Source organism: Physcomitrium patens, chromosome 5 (assembly GCF_059467195.1).
Source record: "Physcomitrium patens ecotype Gransden chromosome 5, ASM5946719v1, whole genome shotgun sequence".
Taxonomy (NCBI): domain Eukaryota; kingdom Viridiplantae; phylum Streptophyta; class Bryopsida; order Funariales; family Funariaceae; genus Physcomitrium; species Physcomitrium patens.
The window spans coordinates 9689262-9716356 of NC_143414.1; the positions used below are offsets into that span (position 1 = coordinate 9689262).

General features: G+C 40.3%; 4 protein-coding genes, 1 long non-coding RNA gene and 1 other non-coding gene across 12 annotated transcripts; 3 read left to right on the forward strand and 3 right to left on the reverse strand.

Moving 5' to 3' along the window:
* Positions 1–2629: 2629 nt before the first annotated feature.
* On the reverse strand, positions 2630–4280 carry LOC149989265 (uncharacterized). Of its 2 annotated transcripts, XR_016502949.1 has the most exons (3): positions 4075–4280; positions 3149–3347; positions 2713–2938 (listed from the first exon to the last, which is right to left on the reverse strand). It is a non-coding gene; the product is annotated as an uncharacterized LOC149989265 (long non-coding RNA). The 2 variants fall into 2 exon arrangements; XR_016502948.1 differs by lacking the exon at positions 4075–4280 and having other exon boundaries at positions 2630–2938; positions 3149–3342.
* Positions 4281–4793: 513 nt separating this feature from the next.
* Positions 4794–12955, forward strand: LOC112282050 (uncharacterized). 2 transcript variants are annotated; one of them, XM_024519185.3, is made up of 23 exons: positions 4794–5184; positions 6056–6238; positions 6534–6587; positions 7016–7078; positions 7355–7581; positions 7698–7806; positions 8137–8220; positions 8469–8528; positions 8613–8717; positions 8854–8964; positions 9106–9147; positions 9270–9362; positions 9627–9787; positions 9990–10198; positions 10392–10507; positions 10674–10716; positions 11001–11092; positions 11324–11372; positions 11521–11591; positions 11726–11854; positions 12015–12103; positions 12369–12414; positions 12588–12955. In XM_024519185.3, the coding sequence occupies exons 2-23, from the start codon at positions 6086–6088 to the stop codon at positions 12633–12635; spliced, it is 2154 nt and encodes a 717-aa protein (XP_024374953.1). In that variant the 5' UTR covers positions 4794–5184; positions 6056–6085; the 3' UTR covers positions 12636–12955. The 2 variants fall into 2 exon arrangements, with proteins under 2 accessions (XP_024374953.1, XP_024374956.1); XM_024519188.3 differs by having other exon boundaries at positions 4966–5184; positions 7355–7450.
* A 1334-nt stretch (positions 12956–14289) lies between these two features.
* LOC149989266 (small nucleolar RNA SNORD36) lies at positions 14290–14369 on the forward strand. Its single transcript, XR_016503183.1, has one exon. It is a non-coding gene; the product is annotated as a small nucleolar RNA SNORD36 (small nucleolar RNA).
* Positions 14370–14919: 550 nt separating this feature from the next.
* Positions 14920–17354, forward strand: LOC112282052 (uncharacterized). 4 transcript variants are annotated; one of them, XM_024519191.3, is made up of 4 exons: positions 14920–15059; positions 15310–15570; positions 15688–15774; positions 16255–17354. In XM_024519191.3, the coding sequence occupies exons 2-4, from the start codon at positions 15343–15345 to the stop codon at positions 16939–16941; spliced, it is 1002 nt and encodes a 333-aa protein (XP_024374959.1). In that variant the 5' UTR covers positions 14920–15059; positions 15310–15342; the 3' UTR covers positions 16942–17354. The 4 variants fall into 4 exon arrangements, with proteins under 4 accessions (XP_024374959.1, XP_090106563.1, XP_024374961.1 ...); XM_090250437.1 differs by having other exon boundaries at positions 15688–15729; XM_024519193.3 differs by having other exon boundaries at positions 15730–15774.
* A 239-nt stretch (positions 17355–17593) lies between these two features.
* LOC112282053 (16.9 kDa class I heat shock protein 3) lies at positions 17594–18562 on the reverse strand. Its single transcript, XM_024519196.3, has one exon. It carries the CDS (start codon positions 18396–18398, stop codon positions 17877–17879), a length of 522 nt encoding a protein of 173 aa, XP_024374964.1. The 5' UTR covers positions 18399–18562; the 3' UTR covers positions 17594–17876.
* Positions 18563–19340: 778 nt separating this feature from the next.
* On the reverse strand, positions 19341–21772 carry LOC112282051 (acid phosphatase 1). Of its 2 annotated transcripts, none has more exons than XM_090250436.1 (4): positions 21516–21772; positions 20660–20949; positions 19919–20125; positions 19341–19683 (listed from the first exon to the last, which is right to left on the reverse strand). In XM_090250436.1, exons 1-4 carry the CDS (start codon positions 21732–21734, stop codon positions 19518–19520), a joined length of 882 nt encoding a protein of 293 aa, XP_090106562.1. In that variant the 5' UTR covers positions 21735–21772; the 3' UTR covers positions 19341–19517. The 2 variants fall into 2 exon arrangements, with proteins under 2 accessions (XP_090106562.1, XP_024374958.1); XM_024519190.3 differs by having other exon boundaries at positions 20660–21110.
* Between the last annotated feature and the right edge of the window lie 5323 nt (positions 21773–27095).

The following is a 27095-nucleotide window of genomic DNA, read 5'->3' on the forward strand; positions in this document are numbered from 1 at the left end:
CATTAAGACTGGATATATATATATATATATATATATATATTATTTATTTATTAATTCTTTAGCACATAAGTATTGGATTCTTTTGATTTACTTTGGAAGCAATAATTTAAAAAAATAGTGTCATAAATAATCATAGAAAATAAAGGCATTAATTTATGTAAAGCTTATTTTAATAATATTATTATAATAATAAATGCAAGATTAAAAATTATAGAAAATGTCAATTTTTTTTGTAAAGTGGCTTACTCATAATAAAATTTTCAATTAATATACTGCAGCTTCTGGTATCAACCTTAGATGTTGAATCTCTACCCAAACCTTTGTATTATTCAGACATTTAAAAAGGGTAGAATTTGACAAATTTTATTAGATCAACTCATAAATAGATGAATACATAAAAAGATAAAAATCTTCTTCAGATGGATACATACACAAATAGACACCACTATCTTTAATATATAAATTTGAAGAATAAAATATATCAATTAAATAGTAAATAATTAATTAAATATTTATTTTCTAAATGCCAAATAGATATGTTTAAATGTAATTTTTTTATATTAATATTTTTATCAATCTTTATCTAGAAGACAATAAAAGCTACATTGTATAGTATACAATGTTTTAGCACCAAAGACTTTTTTTCAATTCTTTTAAAAATATTTTTACACTTTAATACAATTTCTTTTCTTTTCTTTTCTTTTCTTTTGGATGCATTTTCACTGGTCAAGTATATTTATTTACTTATTCGTTGATAATGTAATGTAGTTATAAAAATTATATAACTCTTTATTTTAATGCGATTGCTAGTAACCTTTTGAGTATATAAAGATGTTTTGTATGGAATATATTCGTTACATTTTTTTTTTTGAATTACATTAAGAATAAAATTTATTTTTTCTAAAAACTTTCTTGTTAAAATTTATTAATAGAAAGAAATTAAATATATATCTTACTAAAAATTTCATAATGAAATGTTTATTATATTTATTTTTTTCTTTTATTTTATTATTGTAATTATTTTTCATAATAATATCATATACAAGCATCTTTCTTATATTTCTATGATTTTTAATAATCAATACAAAAATCATGTTTAAATCTATATTTAATAAATCTACATTTTATTTAAATATTTTTTAATGATTTTATAAATAATTAAATAATTATATAAATATAAATATATATATATATATATACATACATATACAATGATAACTGAGAAGTGTGATCCTTTTCTCACAATAATGGGACTGAACTTGGGTGGTAAAGACAATGAGGAAGTACAGAGGGTAGCAATATGCAGTGTCTAAATGCGCCCTCTCAAAACCATCCTCTTGAGAAATCAGTTGAAATAAATATTTAACTACATTTCTTGTAGTAGATAGCTGCTTTGTCTCTGGGCGTACTTCTATTGTGCAGATGGTGGAATCATTGTCTAGCTCGGCATTATTGTTCTTAATCCACAAAACTGGGCCTGACACTGATGCTGTTGCCAAGGACGTGCAGGTTTCTGGCACAAAGGTGGCGCCTCAGATAAAAGAGATTCGCCGCACACACACACACACACAAAATAAAGTAAAATAAAAATAAAAAATCTAGAAACCCAAGTGAGAGTATTGTCAAAACAACCAAAACACGAGTCAAAAGCTGATGGAGATGGAGACGAGATTCGGCAGGAGAAAGAGACGAGGTCGAAAGATCATCCATCACGTGACAGTTGCAGCTTCCCTCCGACAGTCTGAGGCCAGCTGCCGAAAGTCACGTGTTGCAGAAGCATTTCAATACAACTCAACAGCTCGTGATCTTACGGCACAGGTCACAGGCTGAATTAAATGTCGTATGTGAAAGCTCCAGTGATGTGTGGTCCTTTTCTACGAAGGCCAATTATTGAGCATTATGGATCTGTGATGAGAGTACCCAGCTGAATACATGGCCACTCCCTTTTGGCTCAGTTTAACGCAATTTAATTATACTGCGGATTGGTCGAAGGTCTCGCGCGTCTTCTCTTAACGTAGTTCCAGGGAGCGTACCACCGCAGCTGTCACAGCGTTATGTGTTTTGCATTCAGAGTTAGTGTGCGCTTCTGGTGAGCTTTCTCGCTCACAACAGGTTTCCCCTCAGCTGTCACAGCATGGCACCCAGAAGCTGAACCTGGGAAGATCGTATAAGACGATGAAGAGTACGTGAATCCGTCTGGCATGCATGATTGAAGACCACTGTAATACCTCACCTACTTTAAGTCTGATCGAGAGGGCGTGCTTGGAATGAGAACTTCGCGTGGGCCATATTTGATCTTCACGCTCTGGTGTTTCTTGTCTCGGTTCCTCATTCATGCTGTGCCGGTGGAAACCCTTTTGAAGTGGGAAAGAATTGAGGTAAATGTGGCAGTTCTTTGAGGTAACTACTGCCGGAGTATGCTTCAAGAGATCCGTGTACTTCAAGTGACGTGCGAACCCACCTTATTGATGGGTCACCGACACAGGACCCTCCAATCCTCTAATCTCCGCCGGGGTTAACTGTGTGTGAAGGTAACACGCACTGATGCATATATCTCCTAAGACTACATTACCCAGCACAGACGTAGTCGTTCTCCAGCAATATTAGACATCAATAATGTTTCTGGGTCGAATCTGACACTGACACCATGATCACATGCTGTTCGGATTTTCTCAGTGCCATTCGAATTACCGAATCAATGTAAAAATCCGATTCGCAGTAACGAAATCACTTGTGATTATAAAATAATCCAGAGATCATCTTTTGAGGTCATTGTGTCAATCGTTGACTGAGTCGTTCCGTGCCAGACAGACCTTGATGCACACAGTAAAAGCCTCCGCGTAATTTTTGCGGATAACAGTTGTACGTTGTGGGTATGAGCGGAAAACAGATTTGAATGGAAGACCGTTCCAACTGGTTTGAACTGGGAGAATAAAACCTGAAACGAAGGAAGCCATGTACATGTGAGTTGGGAATGCTGGGTTTTTAGTTTCAAGATGAACAGATAACAGCAAAACAAGAGGAGAAAATTTCCATCAAGGCTCAAAAGTGCTGTTGCATCAAAACTTTGGAAATGTAAGAGTACACTATTAGGAATTCATGGAGGGCGAAAAAGTGGGGTATTGATTGGGTGCATTGAATCGATTACCTGCTCTCCTGAATTGCATCAGTAATCAACTTCCAGATCCATTTTGGGTTCGCCATTGGCATAGGGCCGCACGCACGCGGACAGGCGTAAACGCACTACAAATCAATGAAGATTATGCCTCACAGTGTTAAGATGTTACCGTTGCCCGGCCTAAAGCGCAATGAGGGTAGAGTTCCCCAAGCTATCCAGCATCCGGATCCTGAATCAAACCCGTCCAGAAAAGTGAGTAGAACTGATTTGGTTTGAGAATCTATAAATCTGAACTACCAACTCTGAAGTCCAATCCTATGGGTTGATTGAAATCCCTTTTAATTCAGGAGCTCTTCCGCATCGAAATGAAGCCCGATCTGCAGTTGAAGGAGCAACAACTTGGGGAGTCACTACGAATCTGCACACGGAAGATGGAGGCTGCAGAATCGAACTCATTAGGAGTGTCCCAAGCTTAACTACCTACAGTTGAAAGTAGGAGAGGCAGGCGGATTCATGGAACTCCAGCGTCGCCTTCGTGTTCGGAAGAAATCAGGAAAACTGGTACAGCCCGAGCCTTCAGCTTATCCCTAAGACGGCCGCGGAACTAGAATCAAGCCAGGATTATTTATCTCATCGACATTCAGTGCAAGCTCCACGTATGTAGAAAACCATGTACGAGGAATAGAGGCACGCTAGATCCTCACATCATGCATCATGTGCGCCGAAAATAAAAATCAGTATCAAAATCGACGTCTATCAGTAAAACTTGATGAACATCACCAATAATCGAACAGACAAAATGTTGGTTCGAGGAATGAACTCATTCAGATGTCCAACCGCCAGCACGAATGTTCAATACGCCTAACCAACCTCCTCCTGTACAATTCTGCCGCCACCCTGCAAATCCTCACAACAGACTTCTCACAATCGACGGCCAATTTGGGTCGCCAACTCACCAGCTCTAACTCTATGCGAGCTAAACCCCAGCGGTGACGGCTCCATCGTGAACCCAGCAGCGAAGCTCAACTCGCCCCACCTGGTCGCAGTTGCTACGGCTAGACCTCTGGTGGCAAGTCGGTAACGGCCTACGACTCCCATCCATACGATACACGTACACCTCGACCTGGAATTTTTTTCCCCTCAAAAACAAATAATACGTTATTTGACCGAGTACACTCGCAGATCGTGCCTCCAGTACAGAGCATTCCTTATACCGTTCAAAGTACCGTAGGTCATGGAGCAATTGAGTGCAGGAGGCGGGTTACAACGATGCTTTGCCATCTTGGGGGATCCGCATTGCATGATTGATTGCTACTTACAGGCGATTGCCCTGGTTTTTCTTAGCTCTCCGCAAATGAGAAATCCATTCCTCTAGTAAGTTTTTTGTATCGGAGCTTGTGTAGGGACTCGTCGGCTTCACCCCCCTGCGATGGAAAAAATGGGCCCCTTCGCCTCGTTCCACGGTGAATAACCCCGTGACAGGTCCAGCTGCACTAATTTTGGACCCTGACACACTGTCATATGCTGTAGCGCATCTCCGACGAATTACCATGGCAACCGACAGCAGAGGGCGTGAAGTTTCTGGATGAGTAAATCGCCGCGTAGGCCGCCAATAATTTTACTGGACATTGGTGCCGGTCGCCCTCAGGGCCCTGGCGATGATGGCAGGGAGACCGAGAGCCGAGAGCTTTCACAGATTGGAACAAGCGCCAACGACAACAATCTAAGGAAAGCACTCTCACGTTGTAATCGGACCGGTGAAGTCGGAGCAAGGCTCCGTCTCCGTCGCTCCAGGACTGAAGAGAGACGCAGGGAGGGAGGGACCTCTGTGCTCGGTGTCCTTGCTCTGGCGCTCTTGTTGCAATCTCTCCAATCCCTTGCTCACGGTGGCTGTGTGCTGTGGCGGTTGTTGTGGTATCATGTTAGAAGGCGTGGAGTGGAGAAACCCTACCTCGAGAGAATGGCGATGGTGATGGTCACTTTGCTTGTGCTCAGGAGCGGAGATTCGCGATTCGGTGGTTGATGCTGGTGCGGGAGTCGGATTGTCATGCTGTCACTCCTTTCAGGTATTTGCTTGCCTGTGATGTTTGATAGTTGGCTGTTGGATGATTCTGCGCTGGCAGCCCATGGTTGTGGAGTGAAGCAGCGACCAAGTTTTTTGCATACTGCTCATAAACATTTATCGCCTGGTTTAGCGTGTCGCAACAGTGAGATAACAGGGTGAGTACATTGTAGGAGTTGGTGGAGTTACCGGAGTGCTGAATAATGTGCTGGTTTCGTGTGTGAGATGAGGATTTGTGGTTTCGGACGTTGGCTGTGAAAGTGGAAGCTTCACTAGATTAAAGTGGAAGAAGTATACGAATCGTAGTGCTAGCGCGTGACGTTGCAGTTGTTTCCGCTACTTTCGTGTACGCTACGAATTCGACTATGAGATAATGTTATCAACGCATTGCAAGCTGCCAGAGCTTTGTAATCGTCTCATCGATCGCGTTTAAAATCATTGGCCTATTTTTTTATTTTTAAATTTTAATATACAAACAGAATGGAGCTTGTCGACCTCAGGCAGTCTTATAAAATTAGTAGTATGCGCGACCAGCTATATCTCTTGAGCGTGCTTTTCTCTTGTTTCTGTAATGGCGTGGTCTTCAGTATTATCTTGAATGTATGAATAGTATTGAAACGATGTCTTCTCGTGATCGCAATCATTTCTCTTGCAGTGATGTTTCTTGACGACTTTGCTAAATTTTTGTGCCGAATGACTTATCTAGTTATCAACCCTCTGCGAAGCGGAGCGACGTGCACCATTACGCCTTTTTTGTTTGCATTCGTTCAATTTGTTTCGGCATTTGTGAAAGCAGAAAACGAATAATGCGTTTATTTCTGAAGTGGCTCTTTAAATCACTCTGTCTTATCTGTGTGAATCTCAACTCCTTCCAGGGACAGGTGGAGATTGTGGTAAAGAAAGATATGGCGTACTCAACAGTAGCCTACCCGGGGAGAGATCATGGTGGAGCAAATGGTTTTCGGCTCCCTGATGGATACATAAATTCTGGCAATGGGGAGCTTCGTAAGAAGCTTGGATCAATGGATGATACTCTGAATGTTGATAGTCCTAATCAGGTTCGCATTTTTCTCATGCGCCTGGTAGTGAAAGCAGAAGCGTATGTTACCTTTAATGGATCTCATTCTTGTGTCCAATCCATATTTACAGTGAATGTGCGCGTTAATGCGAATGACGTTTGGTCTGCCAGCATAACGAATGCAATGTGATAGTTTCGCTCATTTCTCTACTTCGAATGTTCGCTTGTGCATGAACAGCGAGTTATTATTTTTCTGTTCCCATTACTTAATTCTGTAAATCGTGCATTTGGCGACCTGATTTCTATTCTTTGTTTTATATTTTTTTTATCTACAGGTTAAGGAACTTGTGGACATTATAGAGGCGGCAGAGGACACAATTCGCACTCAGGTCTGAATCTGCAACTAGTTTCTTTCAGATCCGGGCTCCTTGTTACAAAGTATATTGTTTGTAGGTAGGTATCATGTCCTGCTACGTTGTAGAGCATCTGATTTTCTTCTCGCTTTGGACGAGTTCAATCAAAATAAAAACTTAGTAAACAAGTTTATGAGCCCTCATCATCATGTCAGCGTTGTATACTTCACTCTTAACTTTTCAGGCCAGGTTACGATCCTTAAGGTCAACGTGTGGTTGGTGAGTAAATGAAATCAATAGAATGGATCTTCAACTGAGTTGACCTTTTAGCGTGTGGTATTTATCGGATTCAATATCTAGTATTCCAGTGTCTCCAAAGGAGGTTGTATTATGGTCTTGTGTCTCTACTCACAGTTTTTTTTTTTTTTTTTTTTTTTTTTTTTTTTCTATTGGAAATCCTGAAGGTGGAAGAAACTGAAAAGTTGAGAAATGCTTTGAGAGTGGCTGAGATGGAGCTTCAGTCCGCCGTAAGTCCTTTGTTGTCTTTTTGGCTGCTTTTTTATTTTTTATTTTTAACTTTAAGTTCAAACTATTGATCTTAAGATATTTGGATGTCGAGTCCCTGTTAAGAAAAAAGGTGGCGACTCTTCTTGTCTTAGATAAGTGGGCTTCTTTGATCCTGTAAGAGTTAGATACTTGTTGCATGGCGAACGAAATGGAAGTTGGTTGACGTGTTCTTCGCAGCGTTTTTCTAGAATTCTTTTGGTTTACGTTGCTGAGCATTGATTATTGAGTTCTTCCAGAAAATTGAGGAACAAAACCAAGGCTTAAATGAGGGCTATCGTTCCTCGCAACCCTTTCATGGACGCAATCGAAGCTTTCAAGGACAGCCAGGGTCGGTGAGACTCGCATTTCAGCATCCCATGCACCAGAACGGTGATAATTATGGGGAATTGAGAAATGGTCAAACGCTTAAAAAATCTAATGGGCCATCTGCTGCAGATCATGAACGCTCAGTCTCCCCTCTTCCGTACGTCCTTTGTTTAACTGCCTTTTAAGTTTGCATGTTTTGGGGGGATTTCACAAGGCTGTATTTTTTTGTTCCTTTCGTCCGAGGTATGGATGAGCATTATTGTCTACTTGCAGACGTAGGAGAGGATCTGAGATGGACCTTCCACGAGATGCATACCAGGGACAAGTTTTCTCAGCTGAGTTACAAGAGCCTAAAGTTCACAGTGACCATCAACGTTCACAGGTCCTCATCTCTATTTTGAAATATTACTGTATATTCTACGAAATGGTTCAGAGATATGTCTGAAGCAACGAGAATATCGGATTTATTGAACAGTCCTGATGTTTTAAGACTCCACCAAGTTAATATTGTTTCAATTCATGGTTTGTATATTTATATATATCAAGAACTATCATAAATCTGTAAACTGCAGCAGAGGTTTTGCTAAGTTGCAAGACTGCTGGATGACGCAAGGTGCAATCACCAGAAATTCTGTAGCGAGATAACGATGTAGTTTGCTCCCATCCTGGATTGGATGATATTGCTGACTTGGGTTTGTTGTTGTACGAACAGGATTTGATGATTCAACCATCCAGGAATTCAGAGGAATCGAATCCAAATATCTTAAAAACCCGGCTCATGGAAGCGTCATTGAAGGTTCTCTTGCGCTCATGACATCATCGCGCGTGATTTTTCTACTGAGCCTTCTCTTTTTTTTGGATTTTGTTTACTTGTCTGTCTGCTATCTCTTGTTGGCAGTGAGAACTTGCTAACAGTTAGTTTGATCTTGGTATAAGTTGGTTGCTATTTGTTGCGTTTTAATCTTAGTTTTTCTAATACTTCCGAAAATGAGTGACATGATTTAATGCTGAAATAATGCACTGTCTCGTCTGTATGGCTAATAGGAAACTCAACTTGTTAGCGAGAAAAGGATACTTGAGCGGCGCGTTGCAGAGCTGCGTCTGGTGAGTGCTCCTATAATTCCTTGTACTTATCTGTGTTTCTGAATTCATTTGGCTGCTAACGTGCTGCTCTCTTTTATGATCCAGGCTTATGATCAACAACAGCAGAGCCTGGTGGATGCAGCATCGAAGGCCTTATCGTACAGACAGAATGTACTTGAAGAAAATATTAAGTTGGCTTATGCCCTTCAGGTTACATTCTGCATACATAATTTTCTGGACCTTTCTTGGTGGGTGGAAGCTGATGGACTCATCAGTTGCATTTGCTGTGACATGAACCATTTATGTGATGTTATGGTATAACTGTTGGTCTGTGTGAATCATTCAGGCGGCAGAGCAGGAGACGACAACTTATGTTCAAAACTTGATGCCTCTTTTGGCGGAGTTTGATTTGCAGCCTCCTGTCACAGATGCACATTCTATCGTCAGCCACATCAAGGTTGGTCTTAGTGTGAACTGTTAGTATGCGCACCACTCTTGAATTTTGTATTTCACATGGCTGAAATAAGATCCCTCAGCATGCTTGTTGCTACGATATCAGTGTGGGTTCATTCCTGAACATGATTTGGATCTGTTTCAGACTCTGGTTCAAAAGTTGCGGTCCGAGCTGCAGCTTTACGAGGTAATTATCAGTGTGTGAAAATGTTAACTGGCGTTCTTGTCTTGTATTTAACACACATCCAGTTTTCTTCTACATATATTAATTTTTGTGTTTATGTTTGGGTTGTGGGTTGTTTGATGCAGAGTAAAGCGAAAGATTCTCAGTTTTATCAACAATATCAACCTTCATACCAAAAAAACCAGTCATATAATCCTCCGCAATCTCCTCTTCATCAGGTATTCCTACGTATGTTAAAGTCTTCTTTGTTGTGATTTGTTCATCTCGTACCTTCTATTACGTCATGCGTGATCTTTTTGGCCTAAATGATCTGATGGTAAAGATTTCCAGATACAGCAGTCACTTCAGCGTTTATTTTTTCGCTGCAATAACGTGTTCAAAGTTGAGAAATTTGATTTGTTCCCTTGGAGGGTTTAGTACTGTATCTTTGCTAGGAAGGAAACGATGCCATTAGAATTGAAAATGGTAGCATGTCCGAACAGAGCAATGGTTTAGAGATCGTGCCGTCTTACTCTCAAAGGCCGGCCTCTCCGGTTCAACCGGTGCGAACAAGAAGACCTAGCTGGGATTCTGGTGTCTCTTCTCCGCGTTATGGTGGTTCGCGAGATAATAATACCCACGTTGCCGGCTCCAGTGAGCAAGAGTAAGTCCTTTGAATAGATTGTAAAGTATTTAACTATTAAATTATGTGTAGATCAGTTGACAGTGCCATGTCAGTATACTCAATCCTCGAGCACTTCTGTAGTGCGTAGTCAGTGGTAATTTCCTTCGAGAGTGATCTCGAGCAATTGTAGTTGTGGAGGTTAGCTCAGATCTGTTGATGTGGCCTATGTGGGTGTTAACAGGCCTCAAGTAGATGCAGGTGCTATTGTGCCTCATGAGTTAGGCAATGCTACGCCAAATGAGGGCCTCGAGGATCTGGAGACCGATGATCTTCCTTACAACGGAACAGACACTCGTGGAGATCCTTCGGTTGGTAGGCCTGATGTCGTTCGATCAACATCTCCGCAGCTGCCCTCCTTACCTGAAGGACCCAATTCTCCAATATTTGAAGGTACTTAGCACGTTTTATCTTGCAGCAGAGTTTGAAGCTTCAAAGTCATGGCAGGAATAAGCCTAGGCAGTAAAATATCTTCGCATTGAAATGCAGAATGATATCAACCCAATGTCCACTGTTTGATGGTAATGAATAAACTTGGAATTATTTTGTTGTGTACTTGTTGAAACTCGAGAGATTGTGTGCACAGATAGTGATCCACTTCCAGGCATTGTTGGCCTACGCATAGTGGGAGATACCGTCCTAGGTGGTCGACTCACGGCATGTGGTCACTCCATCAACGGCACATCTCTTTGTATTTTCCAGGTATTCCAGGCTACATGAGGACACAATGTGAGATATAAACGTGGTTACTAAATTAAGCCTGTTGGATTCTCTTCAGTGATATTTTGGAGTCTGGAATTTGGTGTGAAATACTTTTTTCACTCCCTAGTCTCTCATAACTTTGTTGATTCCTTGGGTGGTCCTGCAGTGGGTACGGCATTATAGAGATGGAACTGCTGCCATGATTGAAGGTATGCAATCTTGAAACAGTTGATGTGATACGTGTGTTGTCTTGTTTTAATTCTTCATTGGCATCTATTTTGGGATAGACCTTTGGACCATGTTATTGACCGTCTACTTGTTTTATTGTTCCTTTATGAACTCTGTTTGATGGTTTGTACGAAAAATCTTAATTTCGGTGCTACCACAATTCCACTCTACTGGTACTATTAATGTTGAAGTGTTATCAAGTATTCGAGCGCGATCCTTTCAGTTCATTGATCTGAGGAGTTTTCTTCTTTCTCTGCGATTATAGGGGCAGCACAACCAGAGTACACGATCACTGCCGACGATTGTGACAGCATGGTTGCCATTGAATGTGTTCCCATGGATGAGCGTGGTCGCAGAGTAAGATGATTCCATGGTTAAAAGCCATTCAAAATTTGTTGGATTCATGGATCAACCAGTGCTTGCTATTGTTCCGAGATATTGGTTTTTGATAACTGATACTTTTGAGTAGAACTCGCATGTAGGTTCGTGTTTACTTTTCAGGAGAACGCTCTGAACTTCTGCTGCTTGTTAATTGAATTCCTTTGTATGTTCTTGTTACCACCACCTTATACGTTTGGTGATGTACAGGGTGATTTGGTTACTGTAATGGCTAACGATGGTAACTGGATCAATAGAGGTAAGTACCGAAGTTGGCTTCAGGTTTTTTAAATTTAGAAAGTGTCTTTTTGACAGAAGCCTGGAGTTTGGTTTTTTCACCTGTGACCGTGCTCTGTGGTTGAGGGACTGCGAATTACTGATGGGTGGTCTCCTTGTTATTTGCACAGATTCGATGATGGAGGATCAAATCAACAGCTACATGACAAACGGCCATGCTTCATTCGAAGTTAATTTACTGGTGAGCGATCAATGTACTGCTGCCATTCTTATCTTGGTGCTGGAATAAGAACGAAAATTTCTTGTTTTATTTTCCAGTTTAGCAAACCTTAAGAAATTCACCGATCCTAGTAATGACGGTTGTCTTATCCACAGATTCAGGAAGGAGCATCTGACGATGTTTCGGAACCTGCTACGCTAGTTTTGAGACGCTCAAATTTTGAATTGCGGCGAAATAGCAGCCGTAAAATGACTATCAATGAGAAATATGCACCTGATGTTCTCGTATGCATTCCAGTGCCTCCCTTCGGTCTTGCTCTTGAATTACGTTTTTTACTTGATGACCGTTTTGGCAATTAGGAAGACTAAAATTGGTGCTTCAAGTTGTCATATTCTGTTTTCTCGAGTAAGAGTGTAAAGGCTAAGTTTCTTTTGGGGAGCGCAGATCAAGATACCTTGTGGAGAGATACTGCAGTGTATCATTAGCAGAGAGAGTGGCGGCAGAGACAACTATCTGGAGCTACGTGATCCTCGGTGAGTCCGATTGACAGTGTTTCACATATCAGATATTGAGACTCCTAGCATGGTTGAGGGGTGCAAAACCTCAAAGTGTGTACATCTTCCGTCCACAATTGCTTACTGTTGTTCAGCTTAGAGAGTATGTTTTATGCAGAAGAGTATTATATCTAGACATGAATTTTTCGTCTGGAATTTCGTGTTTGGGTAACAATCCAGTCACGCGTCATGACAAGTTCATAGCGATGTTTCATTCACTCGGAACCGTTTTCTTTGCTTACAGAACGCGAGATATGGCAGTGCTTACATTTCGCGCTTTTCATAAAGCTGTAAGTAACCCACCACACAGAAAATACATCATTTCAATTCACTAAACTTTTGAGATTTTTGAGATTTTGGTTGATTTCCATTCTTTGCGCATTTCTAGTTCAAAAAACGGAGATATCTTTGGGATTTTCGTTTTGTTGATGCTAATGCTGTTCTAGCATCTGCGTTATTGCAGGCCATGGATGAGAAAAAAAAGACTAGACGCAAATGGCTTAGACATTGAGTGTTGACATTATTAGCAAACATTCAACATTGTAGAGCATTTTGTATGTCTGTACTTCAGGGGCAAATTATGTAGAGGAGAACTAAAGACGTGTTTATTCTGTAGATCTATGAATCCGCATAAAGTAGATTGCTGAAGATCTTTATTTGACTTTGGCTTGCTAAGTCCCAACTCAGCGCTGAAGCTAGGCCCTGCATTCGTAGTCCATTTCCTGGCACTATTTTTCAAATCCTGACATGGTTTCCGTGATGTTCATTGATCCACAACTGGTTGATTGGCTTCTTCAGATATACCTGGAAATGTTCAGTTCCTTCACCTGATTTATTAAGTTTCCAGGTTCGATTCAGTTTTTAACAATTTTATATTTGATTATTGCGTTCATAATTGCTAAAAACCTGGAGAGTTTATCTTAATGATGGAAGAAACGACTCATTAGTGCAGCACCTGAATTAGTAGACGATTGTTCTTCCCGCTTGTGCTAGATGATTAGAATGTGAATCACGACTTTCAATTCACAACCTCAATTTTCGTTTTGCAATTCATGATCTTTCCGGTGTTCCAATAATGTGCATCAAGATGGATTTGAAATTTTGATGAAAACGCAACATGCTGGAAAAACATAGTAGCAAAGGACGGTGAATTGTACACTCTATTCGTAGAATTCTTTCTACTGAGGTGTTCCCAATTTGAAAGGCTGGTGTGTTATCATTTGAGTGGACAATGCAGTTGAAGAAGGTGACATTTGATCATATTTCCTCAAGCGTCTCTTCGGATGGAAAACATCTCATTTATGATATCAGTCAATGGTTGGAAATCTTATTGAATCATTCAAAATTAGTGTAATTAGTTTCACCCCTCCAACCATAATACATAATGTGTTTCACCCATTCGCGGCTCATACTCTGGACACGCATCTCCCAATTGTTTGATCTCAAACGTATTACTTAGAAATCGAAGTTTCTGTTCACATGCAGGTATTTTCTGATTATTTCGACGGTCTTAGATGTGATTGCTTTTCAACTCTGGTACCGAAGGAAAATAATTATGGGGCAACAAAAATTACGATAGTGAATAGTATACTTCGATATTCCGTGCAATGGAGGAAGGTCTTTCAACAGAAAAAGTGTTGCGAAGGACCTAGGTTTGAGGCTTCAGATATAATCATAAAAGGCTCCTCTAAGTTAGGGCTGCAAATGCATCCATCCTCTGTCACCTTCGACCCACGAAATCCGTGTTTCAGCGCTTACAATGCCCTAGCTTATGTTCTAGGGTTTCTAGGTTGGCGGCCGTTCCTTCACTATTTAGTCGTGAGCTGCGTCGTAGTTTTATCTGGTTGATGATGTGTAGAGGTCTCAGGGGAGTGTGTGTTATGGTCTAAGTCAGTATTCATGTCGTTGCAAGTTGTGCCAACCCAAGATGCAGCCTGTGCACAGTGAAGATTATCTGTCAAACTTTTTGAATCTGGTGCACGACTTGCTGTTGTTATTTTCGACTGCCATGTTTGTGCGTGTTCCACTCTTCCGAGGATTTCTGGGTGTGTGTAGTCCAGTTCTGCGATGAATTCTCTTAGTTTGCTACACTAACTTCGGGGACTTAGTTTGTTATATTAATCCTTTTCTGAGCTTAATCTGTCAGTGATAGATGTCCAGGGCAAGTGTAAATGATGCGAAACCAAGATCCAGCTCCTATGTCTACTGAGGATTATCTAAACGAGCTTTTTAAATCTGATGCACTTTGCCCTCCCTCAGCTTTTTCATTTTGTGTCTGAGTAGCCTAGGTTTTTTCTATCAAATTGCAATCTCTACTGTACAAATGAAATTGAGCTTTGATGTGATCACTGTGGGCAATGTAAAATCCTAACCAAGTATATTACCAAACTTTAATATCACATTTCTTTTTTCGGAGATCCATGTCGGCATATTCCGACATGTCTTTCTATTGTTGAGCCTCATCCCAAGCCCACGGGTTAAGATTGAATTACAACTAATTACTCACTCGAACAAATTGTATCCCAAGGCGGACACTAAAATCCCGACACTATACCTCCAGAATATTATTTCAGTTTCTCTATAATGGAACACACTAGAAACCGCTTCTGGACGACGAACGATGCGGTCGATGGATAGAGAGAAAGCCACTCTGAAGCCCTACTAGCCACGAACATCACGGGATTAGGGCCTGGATGTCGACCAGTCATCGCTCAGCTGAGCGCGTAAACATACAAGCCCTATGGACAGTGAAAATGAAGGAATCAAACTCATGATCGCGTGGTAGTGGAGCTTAACTTCAATGCTACCCTTAATGGACGCACACTTGACGGTCGCTATGTAGCACTATGGATAAGGCGTATTGATGGATAATGGGAGTGTAAGATTGCGAAGGGGTCTCCTGATGCTGCACCGAACCTCAAGTGACCTTTATGGCGTACTGTCCTTGTCTATGATTCTCTGGAATAGATGTTGCTATGGCAGACCCGCTTCAGATGTGTGGTCAACGTTGAACGTGAGATTGAAATGTTCACTTCGTTTCAAAATATTGGACTACTGTTGCATTTTACATCTTCTATTAATGGAGCTAATTTGCTTCTCTTGCGAAATTGGTTAGATTATCCTTTTTATTGTCTTCTTTTTATCATAGAAGTGCGGCATTGTAATGATTAAAGTTTTGCATTCAGGCGCTCTAAGAAGTTGATAGTGAACTGAAAGCTATGGCGGTTGAGACTCGTATACCTGAAACAACTGCATCTAGAAATACATTGAAGGCATCTAAGCAAATGGCTTGTGGTTCGCAAAGTGGAGCTCTGAAGCGGCAAGTCGCTGCGTCTGTGCCTAACAGCACCAAAGCACTTACTACGAAATTGCCAGCAACAAAACCTTCTGAATCTGTCGTTGAAAAAAACGGTCCTCCTTGCGGAAAAACAGCATTGAATCGCAAGGCATTTCTTCTTCGATATTTCATACCTTCCGTTTTAAACTTTTCTAACGCTGATGTTACGTGTTCTATTGTTGGTACTCAATAATTTTGAATGATATTTTTATTAATCACTTTACAGGCGACTCTTCGAATAAAGGATGTCCCATGCATCGACGTGCAGGTTCCTCGCTCCACTAGCTTCTCTGAGGCTGTTCGTACCGATTCTGTAATTGTCGATCACTTTTCCTAGAGTTTGGTGGTTTCCTCAACTGATCAAACTTCTAGCGAGACGCAGTTGCTGGTTCAAATTTCCGTATTATGCATACATCCTCTGCCTCATTTTTAATTTACTGAAGATGTATCCAATGAACCTAGTAGCGAAAGCTTTAATTCATGTGTAATGTAATTAGAACCTGCGAAGAAGGATTTGAAGTTTTGAAGTCAGATTTTGTCATTACCTATGATTTGTTTGTGGACTGACTTCTATCAATTTATGACCGATTTCTATACATATACCGATTTATGACTGATTTCTATACATATACCGATTTATGACTGATTTCTATACATATACCGATTTATGACTGATTTCTATACATATACCGATTTATGGCTGATTTCTATACATATACCGATTTATGGCTGATTTCTATACATATACCGATTTATGGCTGATTTCTATACATATATCCAAATTGTGCAACAGGAAGCTTCAAACAAATCATTGGGAAGTATTGAACAGAACGAGAGCAAACACGTTTCGGACTTGGAAGAGCCATCTCTACCGGAAATTGAAATGCAATACAAGGACTTGGACGTGATTGATTCGAGTTTACAGGCTGTGAGTTGGTTTCCTGTCGGTGATGTTGAGTTAGACGAGTTTTGGGAACTGAAAGCGGACCATAATCCTAAATCTGGGTTGACGATTCAGAGTTTAACTTCCGGTGATCCAATCCCCTTGATCGTCAACGAGATCAATGGTTCTAGTAGCGAATTGGAAGGTGCGGTTTGCAGAGAATTCTTAGTTAATCAACGACATCACAAAGAGAAGCAGCTGGAAAGAGGAATATGTGTTGTGGAACAAGAAATAAGTCTCAAGGAACCAGATGTGATTAAAGGTCTGGAAATGAAGAACGGCTTACACGAGTATGATGAAAGTGCTCAGGCCTCTTCCAATGTTACTTCAGAAGGTATAACTGATAGAACCAAACAAGACTTCCAACTGACAAAGCCCTCTGGTAAGCTGGTTTGCCACGAAGGATACGTTTTTGATGTTTTCAGAGGCTGGCGGACAAAAAATGTAGTGATACCAAGCGTCCTCGTTATGATTACGGTCTGGTTTTGTGTCGAAAATACGAGCGGTGATGTACTTGGGATACTTCCTCCTACCTAAATCACTTCTGGAGAGTGGAAGGAGCCTAGGGGGTCTCAATAAATTTTAAAGGATCACCATGGGGGAAACTGAGCAACTTTTCATCAAGTCATTGAACAAATAACATGCAGCCTATATACTTGTCTGTTCTAAGCGTTTGGTTCTTACCTTCGGCGCTGTTTACAAGTTTACTAGCACAGATTTTCCGCAATTCCAAGTGGTAGAACTGCGCAGACTTAATTTAGAATCCCCTTCTTTGGACAGTAGAAATCTCGTTTCAGCATGGAATTCACAGTCTATGCCTGAACTCTAACTGAATGATTGTACAGATGAAAACACAGCGCTCGGCAACCTAGTTTACGATCTTTGGAACAGATTCACCTTCTGTGCAAGTTCGCAAATTAGTGATTGCATGAGAAGTTATTTACCACTAATCCATAGTTTCCTGCCTCATGCGCCAATAATAATAATAATAATAATAAAAAAATAATAAAAAAAAAAAACCCCTGCTGTGAGCGCAATTTGGAATGTTAAAGTAACAGCTATGGCACCAGCAAAGGAAGCTATTGCACGAAAAATTGGTCAGAACTCTACTCCAAACAATCAACCATCTCAAATACTCCAAACACTTAGCAGCTTCTAGATCAAATATAAGATTCTGTAAGACTCTGGATTTCAACAAAATCTATTGTCCAACGGACTATAATGTAGAAAACATTCATATACAAGAGCATTCAAATACTTCACCACATTCGATAGATCACTTGGTGTCTACAGCCAAGTGGACCGAGTAAATGCGAGCATTCTCGATCGGGTATGATCAGTTTAGATAGAATATGCTGTTGTCGTTTCTCCAAGGTTTTTTCCGCTGTGATCGCTGAACAAGCACTGCAAGTTATTAGGCACTTGGACATGAACAGAAGTGAAAACTGAGGCAGCTTCTCTGTGTGAAGTTTTTACTGCTTAGCAACGGAACCACCGACATGGATGTCCTCAGCCTGCTCCGATTTGTCACTATGCCCACCGATTTCAATACTGCGAACCTTCTGCTGCTCCGTCTCCGCTTTCGGCACCACCACTGTCAGCACCCCGTTCTCCACATTCGCCTTGACATGATCCACGTTCGAATTCTCCGGGAGCCTAAACTTGCGCATGAACTGGCCACTGCTGCGCTCCACTCGGTGCCAGGTATCTGTTGTCTGCACCTCTTCCTTCTGGCGCTTTCCGCTGATACTCAGCGTTCTCCCATCCTCGATCTCTACCTTGACTTCCTCCTTCCTCAGCCCTGGTAGATCGGCCTTAAAGACGTGTTCAGTGGGCGTCTCCTTCCAGTCCACATTGGTGCTGGCGATCGCATGCGCGTCTCGAGCAAACGAATGCGCAGGGGCGTTCTCGAACATGGTCATCATCATGTCCTGTGGGTCGGGCATGTCCCAAAAGCCGCCACGGCCACGTCCGAAGACCGATGAGAGCGCCATTTTCCTAGAGACTTACAGCCGCTGAACTCCACTACACCAAGGCACGGCACTATTCTCTATGCTCCCTGTTATCAACCTATCGATAACACTCAATACACTCAATCTGCACTCGATATGATCTCGAGATACACTAGTAACGATAAGCTGTATGAGCTGTATGCGGCTGTTTTAACTAAACTGCACCCGACGAGGATTTATATAAGCAGTGCTGAAGGCGATGCCGAAGCGACTAGAAGCAGCTCCAGAACTTTCTTCATCCCAAGACTTCCAGTTCATGAACTTCGTCAGCAATCTCCAAACTTCTAGACAGTATGGGTGTCCTTCAGCTGGAAGATAAAGGAAGAATAGAAAATCCACGAAACACTGGAATAAACCTCTGCATGGCCACTGAAATGGTATTGATGACAGGTGACAACTTGCATGGTCCATGCAATAACTCTGGGTAAGCCTGAGACAAAATGTAGTGTGAACACATACATGTTGCAATATGTATGTTCATGTATGCACAACCATATAAAAGTCTTGTAGGAAATAGTAAGAAATTTAAGGCCCAACCGAACGAGGTGCTGATGCAGCATGGATTCACTGCACAAACGAAGCTAGACGAATGACGTAGGCAACGCTAACGAATGAGAGGATTCGAATATATATCCTTTCGCAAGTAGTGTCTCAAAAGTTTCTACATCAGGTACACCACTTGGGCCAAGGCTCTATAATGTGTGATGCTAATATTGGCCAAAATAAGTGCCTGCAGATGGTCATGCAAGTTGCAGTAGTGAACACTACACCACAAAGACACGTGAGTCATTGAATTCAAATTAACATTCTCGTCCCTTAATATGAAACAAAAATGGCTTCTAAATGGCCGATTTCTAGGATGGCATCTCTGACCTTAACTGTATTTAAATACTCAGAACTCGCAATTGAATCAAGGTGCACCTGTAGAAAATTACAATGGCATGTTTCCAAGGCTGCTAGCAGCAATTTACAAGGAAAAAAAACCTTCATCATGGTAAGCAACATCCATAAATAATCTAACATTGAAAGGGTCCAACTGTGTACTCGATTATAGTAACCTAAAGATAATAAAGAAAGAATCACAAAAGAAATGCTTGTGCACTAAGCATAGTACAAAGAGTTAGGAAGCTTGAAAGTGCGTTTGCCAACAGCCTGACCGGTGAGATCACTCCATTGATCCCCAATTCCAGCCCACAAACGAAACCCTTGCTTTTCAAGCTCCAGTCTAGACTTCGATTTGAAGTCTACTATTGGACCTGGCTCCGATCTGGTTACCAGAAAAAAAGAGAAGGCACCCCTCATGAGTACCAACAAACAAGAGGTGATGATGAGAGACCAGTCCTAACTTAAGGTCGTGAATAATTGCATTGTCAAGATAGTTTAAGGTCATACAACCGACAACTTTGTATATTTCCTACGCGTAAATGAATTAACGTAAATACGGACACATCATAGCATGAGAATCCTTGCGACCACAACATGTCTATAATAAAACGCCTGACCTGAGAATAAGAATGTAATCTTTGTATCCCGCGCTGTTCAAGTTTGTGACAGTAGCATTCCGTTGCCCTTCGTCCCTATCAGAAATGATGGCAATACTCCAGTTGAGGGCTTTAAGCTCCTTGTACAAGGACAACATTGGGTCCAAGGGTGGCATCTTCGCAAGGTTAACATATCCATCCCACACGTCTTGCTTGAAATATTCAGCACTGCAGAAGAATAATCGCGACCAAATAAACACAAAGTACTCATTTTTAAGAAAATGAGAGCTATATCAATGCAGAAGGGACAACTTCCAATAGCAAATCGTCCATGTGTTCCTACAATACAAGCCATATTGACAGATTGAACCTTAACAACAAAGTGAGTCAATTTCGAAATTCTCAGTTCATGATTCTGCTCCACAAGATCATATACTATCACGACGACAACGATAGATTGTAAATGGCAGTTAGGACGACCAAGTAGCTTCGAAACGCGTCTCTGATCTCCCTCCAATACTAACGTCAATAATAACCAAAGCAGATAGATAACCTTCCAGTACACGGCATGGATTTCCCAGCTTCATAAGAGGAAGAAATAGAAATAAGGTCAGAGGTCTTCATCACAGAGCGCGGTGTACTAGCTAGCACGAGCACGCTCACAGCCTGAGTACTACACAAAATCTAAAGACCACAAACAAATAATCTCTATCAATCCACAATGGTATACGAGGTTATAGAAAGGCACTTAACGATGCTTACCCAAAGTGGTGCAGCCGAAGTAAAGGAAGGCTGGATAACATTGTATCGTCAAGGTCAAGGACGAGCAAGTCCCGACCATCAGACTCAACCACCACTGACCTTAGGTATGTTCTTGCTGCGTCGATTGCGAGAGCGAAGTCGACATAGTACTGGCCTGAACCAATGTATATTTCCGCATTTGTAATGCAATCTTGTGGAAGAGTCCAGTTCCGCAGATTATACACCTCAGCGCTCAACGCGAAGCTCGCACACTGGTTAGGTTTTTCCAGAATCTTGGGTTTGTCTTCGCACTGCCCCAACATGACAGCCAGTGTCACCACAAGGGTGAAGAATACAATCCCTAAAGTCGCCACAGCGGACAGAATTATCGTGACCGCTAGAGATGATAAATAAATCCCCGTATCGTCTATTTGAACATAAGTGTTCCCAAACCCATATCTACTTCCGAACTCTGCACAGATGGGCCCAACAAAGCTCCTCTTGTCAGAAACCCCTAATCACACTTCAGATCCTACTCCAATTCAATCTGTACCGCAACAGGTACAAGATCACGAAACCCCAATCGAGGCCCCCAACAGCAGCATCAATGCCCAATCCAAACCACATTTTTGTTTTTCTTTAAACCACAAACCCATCCCAGTCTTAAGATAAAATAAAATAAAATAAAATAAAAACGAGTCACGAGTCACGAATCACGAATCGTCTCTATTCCTCACACCCAGGGTCACAGCAATACACAACTACAAGCTCAAGGATTCAACAAGAAGCGAGGGAAACTCCTTGATCGTTACAAAAAATGACAATTCCCAACGAAGTTCAACATTTCAATTTCCATCTATCGACGCGCCGGCAGCACCTGAATCACGCCCGATGCTAAGGAGCGAGTTGGTGGACTCGAGGCGGCTGCTGAAGAGGGAAGCAGCGCTAGATCGTCGACTTCCCAAGAGGTCATTGCCCGCATCGAGGCGATAACTGAAGGAACGGGGCACAGTGATGGGCACAGGTCCCGCAGCAGCATCTGCGCTGGCCTCATCAAGAACATCATCCCCCCCTTGCAATCCAAGCAGCGGCGCATCTGCCATGTCCACCACCACCACCACGCTCGCTCAGTGTCTCCTCCTCCTCCTCCTTCTCCTTCCCTCGTCCTGTTTTTCCTGTCCCTGCCTCCCTGCCTCCGCGGTGGGTGGGGTGGGTGGCTTCACGCATCCGGCATCATCATCATCATCCCTACAGCCATCGCATGGCCCCTCCTTCCTTCCCTTCCTTCCTTTCCCTTCCTTCCTTTCTTTTCCTTCTTCCCTTCCTTCCTCCCTTCCTTTCCTTTCCTTCCTTTCCTTTCCTTCCTTCCTTCCCTTCCTTCCTTTCCTTTCCTTCCTTCCTCCCTTCCTTTCCTTTCCTTCCTTCCTTCCCTTCCTTCCTTTCCTTTCCTTCCTTCCTCCCTTCCTTTCCTTTCCTTCCTTCCTCCCTTCCTTTCCTTTCCTTCCTTCCTCCCTTCCTTTCCTTCCTTCCTTCCTCCCTTCCTTTCCTTCCTTCCTTTCCTTTCTTCCTCCCTTCCTTTCCTTTCCTTCCTTCCTCCCTTCCTTTCCTTTCCTTCCTTCCTCCCTTCCTTTCCTTTCCTTCCTTCCTCCCTTCCTTTCCTTCCTTCCTTCCTCCCTTCCTTTCCTTCCTTCCTTCCTCCCTTCCTTTCCTTCCTTCCTTTCCTTTCTTCCTCCCTTCCTTTCCTTTCCTTCCTTCCTCCCTTCCTTTCCTTCCTTCCTTCCTCCCTTCCTTTCCTTCCTTCCTTTCCTTTCTTCCTCCCTTCCCTTCCTTTCCTTCCTTCCTCCCTTCCTTTCCTTTCCTTCCTTCCTCCCTTCCTTTCCTTTCCTTCCTTCCTCCCTTCCTTTCCTTCCTTCCTTCCTCCCTTCCTTTCCTTCCTTCCTTTCCTTTCTTCCTCCCTTCCTTTCCTTTTCTTCCTTCCTCCCTTCCTTTCCTTCCTTGTTTCCTTCCTTCCTTCTTCCCTTCCTTTCCTTTCTTCCTCCCTTCCTTTCCTTCCTTGTTTCCTTCCTTCATTCCTTTCCTTCCTTTCCTTTCCTTCCTTCCTTCCTTCCTTTCCTTCCTTCCTTGTTTCCTTTCCTTCCTTGTTTCTTTCCTTCCTTCCTCCCTTCCTTCCTTTCCTTCCTTCCTTCTTTTCTTTTCTTTTCTTCATTTCTTTTCCTTCTTTCCTTCCTTTCCTTTTCTTCCTTCCTCCCTTCCTCCCTTCCTTGTTTCCTTCCTTCCTTCCCTTCCTTCCTTTCTTTCCCTTCCTTTCTTTCTTTTCCTTCTTCCCTTCCTTCCTTTTTTTTCCTTCTTCCTTTCCTTTCCTTCCTTCTTCCGTTCTTTTCCTTCCTTGTTTCCTTCCTTCCTTCCTCCCTTCCTTTCCTTCCTTCCTTCCTTCCTTCCCTTCCTTCCTTTCCTTTCCTTCCTTCCTCCCTTCCTTTTCTTCCTTGTTTCCTTTCTTTCTCCCTTCCTTTCCTTCCTTGTTTCCTTTCTTCCTTCCTCCCTTCCTTTCCTTCCTTGTTTCTTTCTTTCCTTCCTTATCTTCCTTCCTTTCTTTCCCTTCCTTCCTTTCTTTTCCTTCTTCCCTTCCTTCCTTTCCTTTCTTTTCTTTCCTCCCTTCCCTTCCTTCCTTCCCTTCCTTCATTTCTTTTCTTTCCTTTCTTTCTTTTCCTTCTTTCCTTCCTTCCTTTCCTTTTCTTCCTTCCTCCCTTCCTTTCCTTCCTTTCTTTTCTTTCTCCCCTTTCTTCCTTCCCTTCCTTCCTTTCTTTCCCTTCCTTCCTTTCTTTTCCTTCTTTCCTTCCTTTCTTTCCTTTCCTTTCCTTCCTCCCTTCCCTTCCATTCTTCTCTTCCTTCTCCTATTTCTTCACTTCCTTTTCTTCCTTCCTTCCTCCCTTCCTTCTCTTCTTTCCTCCCTTCTTTTTCTTCTTTTCTCTCTTCCTTCTCTTCTTTCCTCCCTTTCTTTCCTTCTTCCCTTCATTTTTTTCGTTCTTTCTTTCCTTCCTCCATTTCTTTTCTTTTTTTTGTTCTTTCTTTCCTTCTTTCCTTTCTTTCCTTTTCTTCCTTCTTTCCTTCCTTTCTTTTCTTTTCTTCTTTCTTTTCCTTTTTTTTTCCTTTCTTCTTTCTTTTCCTTTCTTTTCCTTTCTTCATTTCATTTCCTTCCTTTCCTTTCCTTATTTTCCTTTCCTTCCTTTTTTTCTTTTTTTTCTTTTCTTTTCTTCTTTCCTTCATCCCTTCTTTTTTTCTTTCCTCCCTGCCTTCCGCATTTCTTTGCAAAGAATCTCCTGATGTCCATAGGACAAACCAATCAATCTAATCGCAATGCAATGCAAAGTAAAGCAAAGCAATCTAATCTAATCCAATAACAAGACGAAGGTGGAACATTCTTTCATAGTAATGAATACTAGATAGAATAATTGAACAGACGAACGAGCAAACAAACAAATGAACAAGGATAGATGTGGACAAACAATGAAAAGGAGGAGGTAGAAAGAAGAATATTCCTTGTCCTCGTCTTTCTCTATATCAACCATCCAAACCTACCCCACCTGCAGGAAAGAAGGGACACTAAGAAACTCTTCTTCTTCTTATCTCTATTTATGTATCTATTTATTTGTCTATCTCTACCACTACTCCCTTGACACTCCTTTTCTCATCATCATGTCTATGATTATAATAGATCCTAAATTAAATTACCTAAAATAGCTTAATTTAGGTACCTCTTGAAAATAAATATATACAATAGGTAAATTTAGATAAGATTTAATACCAATAAATTGACCAAGTTTATTCAAAGCAATATAGGTCACTTTGAACAATCATTCAAAATCAACAAGTGTCTTGATTTGGATGTACTACTTTGCTTGCAACATGCCTTCAAGTCTAAATTCTAATAGAACCTTACAATAATCATATTTTGCCTACCTCAAGATAGAGAAGTTAAATTCCACAGTACATGTGCTAAAAAAAAGAGTTGCAATGCGACCACCAAATTTAAATAAGTTTGAGAAATATACATTAAACAAGCTCCAAGTATTATTGAATGATATCTTTTTGTTGTGAATATTAATGCTTGCTTGTAGAGTAGATTCATTGTAATAGGTACAAAAAAGAGCTTTATGCTTGTTGATAATCAAGTCAATATGCATTGCAAAGTAATAGTATTATAATCAAAAATTCTACAAACAAGCCTAGCAAATGAAGTTGGCTACAAAATTCAAAATGAGCTCATGTAATAAAATAGGCAATAGCAAATGTGGATCTATATGTGAATTTTTGACTATATTATATTATACAAATATATCTTTAATGCAATCACTTGTTACAATGAAGATGAAGCCAATGTCTTAAACCAGATGGTTATGCTCAAATTTTTTGTCATTATTGAAAATGTCTTCAATTCAAGATGCAAGGCTAAAAAGAAATTTATACTTATTTAAAAAAGAGATAATATAACAACTTCTTATGATATTTATTATTATATTGAAGCTCAAGATCATTTTGTTAGTGAATGAGTGAATTGCTCTGAGGTCTTTAATAAAGGTGGGAACAAGAGTCTTAAGATTTGATTCATATAGGAAGATTAGACACATTAAACCTTGAATCTTACAAAATATCTTGATATTGTGCCTCATGAAGATGTCCATTGCAAGTAAATAAATCCACCAAAGCCAAGATAGAATATATTTAAGATCTTTCATCCAAATATAAGCAATAAGCTTGGATTGATACTTCTTAAGCTAGATGGCAATCTTATTAGTAGAAAGCCGATGGTTTACGACACAAAGGCAAGTTATATCTATTTTGGAATAAGATTCTCCTATTGCTTCAGGTGCAAAATGAAGCCCATCATCATAAAGAAATAACGCCCTTTCACTACCATGTTCATGATATGCTTTATAATTAGATGGAACTAATGTGCTCCACATTACATAAAAATTAGTTTGCAATTATCTTAAAGAACTTCCTAAAGCTTGATCAAGATGCTAGAAATATGGTAGATCATATTTTGAGTTCCATCAATTGATACGTCAAGAAGGTGCACTCTCTAATTAAGATATAGTACATCAAGAAATTTAGCAACCATATTGAATATGACTTTACTTATGTATCACTCAAAAATCAATAATAATCATCTATGTAAGTTGACGATGATGCATTCTACTCCACATATATTCAAAAGTCCACATTAAGATATGATATGCTTAAGAAGGCTGCATAGTAGAGCACCAATGAGAATACTCACGTATTTTGTAATAATTTGAATAATCATTAAAAATTGACAACAAAAATTACCTTAAAAAAATTACCCACATTGTTGTAAATACAAAAATGCAACAATAAAGTAAAAAAAACTTTGTATGTTTTATCGATGATATTTGTTGTTATATGAAATAATACTTTTCAAGCAACATATCAAATTGTGCAAGTGAATAGTTGCATCTTGGTCTTTGCAATTGTAACAATATAAGAATACAATGCTTTATCCTCATTTTGTGATGACTCACTTTGCTTAAAAAATAAAATTGCTTCCTTCTTCAACTTCATAGCATTCATTATCAAGGACATGAACCTCAAAGAACTAAAATGTCAATACACTCTTGTGTCACTCAAAAAATCCAGAAAAATCATTCTAAGATGTTATTATATTAAACTAGAATAAGTATTGCAAAAGATAAGAAGACTAAAAAATCTTAAAATAAGACTAAGGACTACAAAGACATTAATAAGAGTGAAGAAGGATTCACTCTTGCCTCCATATATATTCTTAACTAGGAGCTGCATAGAAATGTCCTATAGGACCTCTAAAATATATTGACTTTGCAAGATACATATCTTAATTGACAAGATAAGTTTTCTATATATGTGCCATACAATTAGCTTGTTTCATGAGGTATTAATACATGGTTAACTTATTCACCAAATTTCTAATCTATCAATCAACTCCAAATACATATAAAATCAAGGCACTATCTATGCAGCTTTTAATGAGCTTTTCTAAAATATATTATGAAATAAATTTATTTTTATTTACTTCTACTTAATTATATAGATAAATATTAGAATAAATATGTATGTCCATGATATGATCTTTTCCTTCCAAGAATGAATTCTATGAAGAGCAGTCATTATATTTTGAAAAAATTCAAGATAGAGTAAATTATGTTTGTCACATACTTTGATCTTTGTAGTTTTTGAAGATGATTGATAGGTCTTTTTAGCCATTGATAGTGTCTCATATCAAGGTAAGAAGACTACCTTATTATTTGATTATTGTTGAAGCTTTTGTAATTTTTTAAAAATAAAATATTCAAAATACTATTAAGAGACGTTCCTACTTTTAATAAAATCATCAAACATCAAGAGACTCTTTTAAGATTGTGATACCAAATACATTGTATCTCGCCATCAATTTGAAGAAGGA